The 10,256-nt window shown below is 54.8% G+C and overlaps 2 protein-coding genes across 2 annotated transcripts in view; one reads left to right on the top strand and one right to left on the bottom strand.

Annotated features, from left to right (window-relative positions):
- The first annotated feature begins 214 nt into the window (after positions 1-214).
- Positions 215-8,010, top strand: R3HCC1 (R3H domain and coiled-coil containing 1). The gene is made up of 8 exons (XM_063087711.1): positions 215-406; positions 743-870; positions 1,227-1,364; positions 2,047-2,647; positions 3,798-3,970; positions 5,135-5,205; positions 6,540-6,635; positions 7,697-8,010. Exons 1-8 carry the CDS (start codon positions 215-217, stop codon positions 7,825-7,827), a joined length of 1,530 nt encoding a protein of 509 aa, XP_062943781.1. The 3' UTR covers positions 7,828-8,010.
- A 1,051-nt stretch (positions 8,011-9,061) lies between these two features.
- LOXL2 (lysyl oxidase like 2) overlaps positions 9,062-10,256 on the bottom strand; it is an 85,324-nt gene continuing 84,129 nt past the window's right edge. The window contains exon 14 of the mRNA XM_063086760.1: positions 9,062-9,884. Within this exon, the coding sequence (XP_062942830.1) occupies positions 9,805-9,884 (80 nt within the window). The 3' untranslated portion in view covers positions 9,062-9,804. The remainder of the gene's footprint in view (positions 9,885-10,256) is intronic.

Here is a 10,256-nt window from a genome sequence, read left to right as displayed (position 1 = left end):
AAGTGTTTGCTGAACTTAACTGATCCTAGAAAACATGGTGCTGTCATGGGAGAAAAACAGAGCCGACTTTGAAATCAGACCTATCTTTACTCAAAGCAAGACTCTAGAAATTATTATCTGTACAACTTTGCACGAGTTATTTCACCTTTCTGGGTCTCAGTTTTCCTTGAATGTAATTCCCAGTCGCGTGGTTGTGGGAGAAGCGGTCACGTGCATGTCAGCGGCAGGGGCGCCTCCGCCCCGCCCCTCACAGACGATCCCAGCACGCCCCGGGCCGTTTCTGCGATACCTCCCCCGGGACACGCGGTGGCGCTGCGGCCCCGCCGAGGCCCGGGCTTTCTCGCGCGTTCCTTATCTCAGGCTCGAGCGGACCCTGAGGGCGGCGGCGACGCGCGGGGCGGCCGCGGTGAGTGCGTCGGGACTGGGGGGCGATCGGCCCGGGCCTCTGGCTCCCTGTGGGGAGGGGCGGCTGGGCCGCGCGGATTAGGCCCCGACCCCGGGAAGCCCGGGGTGCCCGGCGGCCGCGCAGCATCTGACCCCGCCCGATGGGAGCGCCGAGCGGGAGCCAGGAGACCCCTCTCTGTCCATCAACTTGCCGGGGGGACCCCGTCACGTCATGTCACCGCCTCCAAGCCCGTTTTCTCACTTGCCGATGGAGAGGCCTTGGCCTAGAAGCTCTGTAAGGGGTTGCGGGTGGGCCCGGGGTCTGTGCCCTGATCGCGGCCCTGCCCCTCCCCTGCAGGCTGTCCCACCTGGCACCCTGGCCCTTCTCTGCTTGGACGGTGTTTTCCTCTCCCCAGCCGAGAATGACTTTGTCCACACCATCCAGGAGGAGCTGGACCGCTTCCTGCTGCAGAAGCAGCTGTCAAAGTAAGCTGGTGTGGACCACCTGTGCCCCTCCCCCAGGTGGCGCATCGCGGTAACTGGCTGGCAGCTGGCCTTTAGTCTTGTTAACATCTGCCGTCGTCCTCTTCCACCTGCATCTTTTCTTTGTAATTCTGAGCATCACTCTGAGACTGCAGGGGCCCTGCACGGGGCTGGGGACGGGATCAGTAGCTCCTTGTGATCATCCCTATGTTTGGTCCCTTCGCAGTAGGCCTGGGACCCCGTGGGGCAGAGGAGTCTAGTGTTAAGCCACCATTAACCTGGGAGTGGACCTGGTAGGAAGCAGGCTCCAGGGCTGGACCTGGAGTCCCTGCTCAGCAGTCCTTCCGGTTCCTTCCCAGGGTCCTTCTCTTTCCCCCACTCTCCAGTCGCCTGCGGTACTTGATCCATAGGACAGCAGAGAATTTTGATCTCTTGAGCAGCTTCTCCGTTGGGGAGGGCTGGAAGAGGAGGACTGTCATCTGTCACCAGGACATCAGGTGTGTATCCTACCACTTTGGAGGGCTCTCAGCGGTTGCTTGTGAGTGGTCGGGCCAGCTGGTCAGCCTCTGGGAGGGTAGAGCTGGGCAGGAACCAGGGCCAGGAGCCCTCAGGCTGCTTCCTGCATCCCTAGCCTCAGTTGCTTAAAGTCAGTGCTGCCCTTTGCTTCAGCAGTGGAGTAGACATGCATTGTTTATGGAACTCACTTGGCAAGTTCAGCTGTACTCTTTGGGCCGAGAGAGAGAGAGAGAGTCATGTAAGTAGCGAGGGTGGGTCTGCCCGACATTTCTCTTGGTGAGTGTGTACCCCGGAGACACAGTGGCAGGGAGAAACCCCTGGTGGGCCTTTGGTCATCTCTGTTCCCACATGCATGTCACAGAATGAGCATCTTATTATAATGATTATGACCCTAGTGTTTAAAGTTACGTGTTTTTCTATTATCGTAATTCCTAAATGCAAGTATTTATCTCATCTGGTGTGTGACCAAAGATTTAGCAATCTCTAATTTGGTTTATGGCACTGGAGGGCAGGGGGCTGCTCTGGTTTTGAGTGTAATTTTGGCTCTCTCTTTTGCCTAAGGCTGACTTGAGAGCATCATGCCCGAATGACAGGTGGCTTCAGTCAACAATTTTCCTTTGGCCCCAAACACTCTCTGATGACCTCCTCCTGCTTCTGCTCCAGGGTACCCAGTTCAGATGGTCTTTCTGGCCCCTGCCACCCTCCTGCCTCCCACCCCGGCAAGTACCGTGGTCCCCGGCTCACCTCCAACCAGGGAGCGACTGCTGATCCCCGAGGCACGCGGGGCATCCGGTGGCATCGTGGACGCAAGCCAGACCAGCCTTTGTATGTGCCCCGGGTGCTGCGCAAGCAAGAAGAGTGGGCACCGACCTCTACCCCAGGGCTCAAGGGAGAGGCCCCCGCTGGCAAGGTCCAGGAAGAGCCTGGAGATGTTGGCCCCGGGGACCCCAACTCTGACCAGGGAGTTCCTGTGTTGATAACTCAGGGAACAGAGGACCTACGGGGCCAAACCTGTGACAATGAGCCACTGCCAGACCCTGTTGGCACTGAACCCCTGAGGCCCAAGTGCCACTCAGGGAAGGGAGACAGGGTAGAGATGGCCATGCAGCTTGGGTCCAACATACAGCTGGCCCTGGAAGAAGGAACTGGGAGTCAGCAGGAGAAAAGTCTTGCGGCCGAGGAGGAAGAGGAAAAGGAAGAAGAGGTGGAGGAGGAGGGGCCCGGCAGCTGCTCTGACGACGATTACAGTGAGCTGCTGCAAGAGGTGATGAGGCTCTTGAGCCCAGAAAAGGGAGGGCAGAAGTGAGGTGGGTGTGGCTGTGGGTGGAAGGGGACACGGGTCCTGGTGTGGAGGGCGGGCATGTGCTGGGTGAGGCAGGGCTGGCTGCTGGGTGATAGGGGTCCCTTAGGTGACATGGGGAGGAGTATGCATTTGGGTCACAGCTCAACTGTTTAGGAACTAGGTGACCCTGGGTAAGCCATTTTGCTTTTCTAAGTCCCAGTTTCCTCATATTAAGAAAAAAAAATGATAGTATGTTCTTCACAAGGTAACATGAATGGAACGTATGTACAAGTGCCTCGTAATGCTCTACAGATGGTGGTCATGAGAATTACTCTTCTGCCTGGAGCTTGTCTTACAGATCTTGTTTCTTGAAACTGTGTGTCTGCCCCTGAAACTGGCTGTGGGTTCAGTTGGGAGGGTGGGCATCTTTTATTGCTATTTTATACACAAAAAATGGAGATCAGAAAGACTTGCTTGATACCACGTTGTTAATAAGGGAAGGAAAGATCCTGGACTTCCCAGCTCTGTCTCTTACTGACTACAACTTGGGGCAAAATCACTTCCCTCTTCAGCTTCCTCATCTGTGAAGCAGGTGCACTTGTCCCTTAGAATCCATGGGGGATTGGTTCCAGAACCTCCCATAGATACCAAAATCTGTGAATGCTCGTCTCTCATATAAAATGGTGTAATATTTGCATATAAGCTACAAACATTCTCTCATATACTTAGTCATCTCTAGATTATTGAAAATACCTAATGCAATGTTAATGCTGTGTAAATAGTTGTTATACTGGACTTTTTTAGGGGAATAATGACAAAAAGTCCATGCATGTTCAGTACAGATGCAGTTTTCTTCCCCCCAAAATTTTCGATCCGTGGTTGGTTGAAACCACAGATGTGGAACCCATGGACATGGAGGGCCAGCTGTATGTAGAATGTAGTTTTTAGGATTATATGAAATATAATGTGTGTAAGTGCCAGTCATCCAGTGGGGACTCCATAAAAGTAAGCTCTTGCCCCTAAAACGCTTCCTGCTGGGCAGGGATCCCTCTTCCCTGCAGGACTCTCAGAGTGTGGCTTAGTTGTTTGGAGGCTTGTGTGTCTCCTTGCTAAAGGGTCTTATCTCTCCCAGATCACAGACAACTTGACTGAGAAGGACATTCAGATAGAGAGGGTCCACATGGACATGTCCTCCTTCGTAGAGGAGCTGCCTGGAGAGAAGGACTTTGCCCATGTGGTGGAGATCTACGATTTTGAGCCAGCACTCAAGACCGAGGACCTCTTGGCAGAGTTTTCTGAGTTCCAGTAAGTGCCAGCAGGGCGGTGGGGGAGGCGTGGTGCTCGCCCTCTGAGAGGAGCCAGGATGCCCCTTTGTTGCTGGGGATGCTTGCCTGCCCCTCCCCCAGCACCTAATGCTCCAGAAAGAAAGGCAGAAAGTGGATGCGTTGCCTGGGCTCCAATGCTCCTGGGCAGTTCAGTTTGCTGACCGTGACTGTGGGGAGGGAGAGAACTGATTTTTGATTGTAGACACATTCTGGAGGCCCTGGACCTCGGCCAGCCCCTCTGCAGGGCCACATGCCTGTTGAGACCCCATAAGGCCCTCCATCAGTCTCCATCAGTGCCACCTCCCAGCCAGTTGTCTGTCAGTCCTCAGCAGGCCAAGGGCCATCCTGCTGCGGGAACTGTTTCTGGGTGAACTGGGTTGAGTACCCAGCAGGGCAGAGTGGTGGAGGGCGGGATGGGAGCCAGAAGGATGTATTGAGAGACAACACATCCCTTCCCTTTGGTGTCCCCAAATGCCTTTTAGATCCAACTGCCTGTCTCCTTTTTTCTTCTTTTTTTAAATTTTCATTTTCCTTTCTCTACTTCTCTTTTCCTGCTTAGGCTTTTTAAAATCCCTTTCTTTGTGGCCCTCCTTTTTGACTCTGCTTCCTGAATGGCCTTCCTTTGTGCTCTCTGCACCTGAGCTGGAGGAGAGCAAAGGGTCCCGGTGGTGGGACAAAGAGCTCATCTGTTGCCAGAGGAGCCGGGTGGCCCCCAGCTGTGTTGGCTTCTCAGGCCAGAGTCAGTGGCGCCTTCCTGCACAATGGGAGGAAAGTTGACTTTAGCAGTAATATTGATGTGCTTATTTTAGGTCCTGTCCCCTTCCCCACCTCGACCCTTGGCCTGGCTGTGACAGTGGCTGTGAGAAGCCTTCTTCACCCGTGGCATTGTGCTGTATGAGCTCTTTGAGTCCTGGCTTCCTCAGTTCTAGGAATTGGGGACCTGCTAGCTGTATTAACAGGGGCAACGCTTGTGTTTCGCAAGCTAACCGTGCAGTCTGCAGAGCAAGTTTACCGCGTGCTGTCTCCCTCCCAGAGTCCCAGTCTCCCTCCCAGAGCCCCAGTCTCGGGTTCGTGGTGTCTGAGGGCTGGAGGGGGGAGGGGCTTGCCTGCTATCATAACCACCCCATCTGCTCTCCCTGCACAGAGAGACGGGGCTCAAGATCCAGTGGGTGGACGACACCCATGCACTCGGCATCTTTCCCTGCCTGGCCTCAGGTACTGCGGCCCATGGTGGCCTCAGCCCTTTCTCTGACCATCATGGAGTGGAAGGGCCCTTGGTCCCTGGGTGGAGGGTCACAGGGCCCCACCCACAGCTGTCCAAGCCAAAGTCTGGGGGTTGCCTAGCGGGCGCTGGCCCAAGAATCTCATGGTAATGAGTCTGGCCCTTCCCAGTGGTGTTATGTTTTCCCTGCAGAGGTTTCAGGTTCAGGTGACATTTACTGAGCGCATGTCATGGGCCAAGCCCCAGGTACTGCTATATACAAACAGAACCATATGAAAGTGCTGTTTTTACAGGTCAAAATCATTCAGGCACCACAGTGCCATCTGGCTCAGGCCACACCCTCCCATTCACTTTTCATTGCAGCTTTAAGACATAGGTCAGGTTACTTGCACTTTACAGATGGGCAGACTGAGGGTCACAGAACATCAGGGGTCTGTTCCAGGTCACGAAGCCTTTCAGGGTCAGAGCCGGGGATGCCGTGCAACCTCCTGACTGTGACTCCAGTGCTACTTGTGCCCTCTCGTCACTTTCCTGCACTGCCCTCGCCATGCCACTGTTCACTTTGGGTGTATTTATAAAATGGTACCTGCCCTCCACCTCCACCACCCCTCACCTGGCCTTCCCAGACCCACGGCCTCCTGCACACTGGAGCTGGGAGCCACCATTGCTGGTGGGGGCCCAGGCCTCATGGGAGCCTGAGTGTCCAGGGAGGGGGCAGTGCTTAGGAAACAGGTCGGGATGGGGGAGCCCCAGGGAGGGATCCCGAGGAAAGGGAGGCAGGGAGGGGAGCAAGGAGGCTGCCTGGTGTCCAGGAAAGAACGAGCTCTGGCAGGGGTTGGCCGTGGCCATCTCTGGGCTCTGTCGCAAACTGTGTGGTGGGAGCAGGTTTCCTCATCTCTAAACATCGGGGGGCTGGGACCTGGAGCCTTGCGAGCTCTGCTGTGCATGTCCTGTAAATAGCCCAGTACTCCATGGCCGAGCATCACTGGGACAGCGCATGTTCCCCAGAGGGTCTTGAGCGGTGAAAGGCGGAGAGTTTTTTAAGCTCTGGGGCTTTAGGAGGCAGGAGCCTGCCTCTCCTCATGTCCTAACCGCAGCCTCACTGGCGTGGCTCCGGGCATCCCGTGCAGGCCTGTGAGGCACGGGGGCATTTTGGGCAGATAGCAGCCGTCTCTTGCCCAGGGTGGTGTCAGAGCAGCCCTGCCCGAGCATTGAATGGGCGCACAAGGGGCTGCATCAGTCTTGGGGGATGCGTGTACTCCCAGGTCTGAGGGGGCCTGGCGCAGGAGGAGGAGGGGATGGCTCCAGATCTGCTTTCTCTCCATAGCTACTGACGCCCTGACCAGGGAGTTCTCGGTGCTCAAGATCCGGCCCCTCGTGCAGGGAACCAAGCAGTCAAAGCTCAAAGCCTTGCAGAGGCCAAGTAAGGAGGCGGTTATCCTGGGGCGGGAGGCTGTGTGGGTGTGTGTGAAGGTTTGCTCTGGCAGGGAGGGGTCTTCCTCTCCGTCTGTTCCCCCTTTTTCAGTTCTTTGCTCTTTAGGAGCTCTGGGCTACCACAGCCAGGGGGGCTGTGCTCCCACTCCCTCCCTGGGGCCCCATCAGTGGTGGCAGCTGCCAGCCACCGGTTCAGGCTTGCCCTCCTGCTCACACCGTGTTCTGGGCGTTGCTCAGGGAAATGCCTGGTCTGTCTTCTGGAGGGCCATGGAAACCGCATCCTGCAGGGGTGAAGAAACTTGGGCTTTGGGGTCAGCCCTGGGCATGATCCTGGCTCTGTCACTTATTTACATTGATCTTGAGCAAGTCACTTCATCCAGGCGTTTGTTTCCTTCTCCATAAAATAAGCAGATGGTACAGGGTAGACTGGAGGACTGGATAAAAGAGCATGGCAGACCTGCCTGGAGCTGTGGGGGCATACGTAAGGTGCCAGATAAATGTCAGTTCCTCTACTTTCCTCTTCTCCTCCTAGAAAGCATGTTGGGGGCTTTGAGAGGCCAGTTTTCTGTGAGTACAGTGGCGGCCAGCAAAACAGCCCTGGAGGGGGCCTGCTGAGGCCACTGTGTCCCTGCGGAAGGTTACACGGCCTCGCCCTAGACTCCTGGGGAGCAATAAATGTCCTGTCTATAGGTCCAAGAGCTCCAGGTGTCCCAGGCTGACTTCATCTCCCTCCCAAAGGGCCCTACAAAGCAGGGATGTGGGCAGGATTAACCCCTCCCCACCTCCACTGTACAGAGAGAAACAAGAGCACCAAGAGGTGACAAGTTTGGGTCAAGATCCATTGGGAGTCTGGATTGTCAAGCCTGGAGCCCTAGGCAGGCCCTGTTTCACGGGTCTCTGGCCACGCATGGGCACAGCTTGGCCTCGGGCCCCTCACATGCAAAATTAGAAGTTGATGTAGATGGTCCCTGAGGCTGCTGTGTCGCTGGGAGGAGAGGCAGACATGGCCTCCATTCAAGTCCCCACGCCTCCGTGGGGCCTTCCTTTTAGAGCTCCTGCGTCTGGCAAAGGAGAGACCACAGACAAATACGGCAGTGGCCCGGAGGCTGGTGGCCCGGGCCCTGGGGCTCCAACACAAAAAGAAGGAGCAGCCTGCTGTCCAGAGTGTCCTGCCATCCTGAGTCCCAAGAGTCCTGTCAAGCTGGATCTGCACCCCAGGACTACACCGGGGCCCAACACCACAAGCCTTTACAGACGCCAAACAGCCCTGCACCATTACTGAAGCTTCATTGTGAGGCATGGTGGGCTTTAGTTTGTCTAGTCCCAGAAGTTGAGAAAAAATAAAAACTTAAAAGTTGCTTTAATGTGATTGCTTCGAAATGTGACCATCTGCGGTGGGACACTAGGGGGCGCTATCCTACTTCCCATCGCTGGCCTGCAGTTGCTGGGGAAAAACAATCACTCTAGGAGCCTGGCCTGGAGTACCCCAGCTGGGCCTCAAGGGTATTTGTGCATGGAGCCTGCCGCCCAGTTTTGGGGATACGTTGCAACAGCTGCTGTGCGACACCTGCCCAGCCTCCTCCAGCCATTTGGGTATCCCAGCCTGCCGTCATGTGCTGCAGAGCAGCTCTGGGCTAATGGCAGTACTGAGGGCCCCAGGCATTTGGGCTGGTCCCAGAGTCACCTTTTGGTGCTGGTTACAAAGGGGTCCTCGGAGAAATAGATGCGAATGAAGCCAGGAGGTGAAAGCTGTGTACTGAGTTTGCTCCCCTCATGGTAACAAGTGGAGGCATCCCTGTGGGGGTGGGCCCAGTGCCCTCATCTCTTGGATTTAGGTGGATTGGTGCCAGGGTGGCCCTTCCTGGAACCTTGGGGTCATTGTGGACTCTCACTTGCTGGGCTCTGGTACAAGTGGGAGCACTTGTGTCTGGGTGAGAGTCGCTGGTGCAGGCCATCCAGAGCTCCTGCTCTGTGAACACCCCTTCCTTTGGGAAGCCGCCTGTGGTTGTTTAGATCTGGGTGTCCCATCTGGTCCTAATACAACTGTTGTGCACCCTGATAAGTTTCAGTAAAAAACAGGAGTTCAAGAAAGGTTACAACCCGTGTTTTAGTTGATTTTTGTGATCTTCTTAACCTGCTTTTCCCAAAGGACAGGAGTTGCTCCTTTTGTGGTCTGTGCTGAAAGGAAGCCCCGGTAGCCACACTGGATTATAGGGGATATGGGATTGCATCTCCATGGGAGTGAAACCATAAAGGTACCCGAAACTCTGTTACTGCAACTAAATATACAGGAAACCTGCGCTTGGGGCCCAGGTGCAGTGGTTCAAAGGAAACACACACATACTATAAATCTTTTATTCCAAGTTTCAAGTATGTGTAAGTGTCTGTGATGACACATGGTGTTTGGTGAGTGTCCTTGTCACCCAGGACCCTGGTTATAGCACCGTTGATTCAATGACCCACAGAATTGGAACAATAGAGAGTCACTTACACAGGTGAGTTGGTCTTTCTTTTGAGCTGTACTTGCAAAGGCCCAGATGCCCAATATTAAATGCCACTAAGTTACTTTGTGTTTCAAAGTCTGTGAAAATATAATATAATAATAGTGTCTGGAAAAATAAGGGGGTGGAGAGGGAAGCACCAACTCTGAGCTCACCTAGTCACAAAACACATGGCAGCGTTATTTATATATGGGAATATAATAGTCTAGAATAGAGGCCATTGGTTTAGCTGGAAGAGAGGTCTAGATATTCAAGTTTGCTGTAACCAAACTCAGAAGAGGAGAAACAGGATTCGGCCTGACCATCATGGGGCTTGATAAGCTCACATTCACTCACGTGTGACTTGAGAAGAAAAGGACTGCATATTATCTGTAGGGAGCTGGGTGGCTTGGGGGACAGGCTGATGACAACCTGTGTGTGTGGCTGGGGTCCTGAGCAAGACTGGTTCTTGGTGTGGCTCCCGCAGCCCTGGGGACTGCCCCTGCACCCCGGTCAGGCAGCAGCACCCCTTCCTCCTGAGCATGGTCATGGCTGCGGGGTCTGGACGGGCTGGGGGCCGAGCGAGGGGCGTAGCCATTGGTCAGACTCAGTTGTTGGGGGACATCCCGGGGAAGATGCGGTGTGGCCCGAAGACAGGAGGTGACCACAGAGGCTTCTTTACCGCGTGGAGAGCTGGTTAGTTATGAGTCCACTGAAGTGTTCAAACTTCTTTTCCGTCTCTTCACTGAAGGACCCGCCTGAGGAGTGGCAATCAGGGGAGAGTTTGGCAAATGAGATACTCAGCCCTTACCTGAGCCAGGGACTTGGCCTCTGTGTGACCCCACAAGGACAGGTGCTGGGCGCTGGCTGTCACTAAGGCCTGGGACATGGCAGGTGCTCTGACAAGGTTGAGTGAATGAGTGAATAAATATAGTGCCTGTAATTTACCAAGAGTGAAGTCTGTCACTCCTGCAGAGGAGGAAGCCCTGTTTTCCCTTGTGTCCTCCAGGTCATAGAACCCAAAGAGAAAGTGTCATTATCGGAGACTAGGAAGTTTCAGTGGTTTGCTGGCTTCTAGTTCTTGACAGAGGAAAACCTGACATGCAGAGCCCACAAATAGCTGACGCCCA

Source organism: Cynocephalus volans, chromosome 2, assembly GCF_027409185.1.
Source record: "Cynocephalus volans isolate mCynVol1 chromosome 2, mCynVol1.pri, whole genome shotgun sequence".
NCBI lineage: Eukaryota > Metazoa > Chordata > Mammalia > Dermoptera > Cynocephalidae > Cynocephalus > Cynocephalus volans.
Note: the sequence above shows the minus strand (reverse complement) of the source record. Positions and strands in the feature narration are given on the sequence as shown.

What these genes read in the sequence shown, in the direction of transcription:
- R3HCC1 (XM_063087711.1), top strand. Translation starts at nt 215, where the DNA reads ATGTCAGCGGCAGGGGCGCCTCCGCCCCGCCCCTCACAGACGATCCCA. An exon ending in GCAGAGTTTTCTGAGTTCCA is followed by an intron (nt 3,971 to 5,134) that starts GTAAGTGCCAGC and finishes CTCCCTGCACAG; the next exon opens with AGAGACGGGGCTCAAGATCC. An exon ending in CTTTCCCTGCCTGGCCTCAG is followed by an intron (nt 5,206 to 6,539) that starts GTACTGCGGCCC and finishes TTCTCTCCATAG; the next exon opens with CTACTGACGCCCTGACCAGG.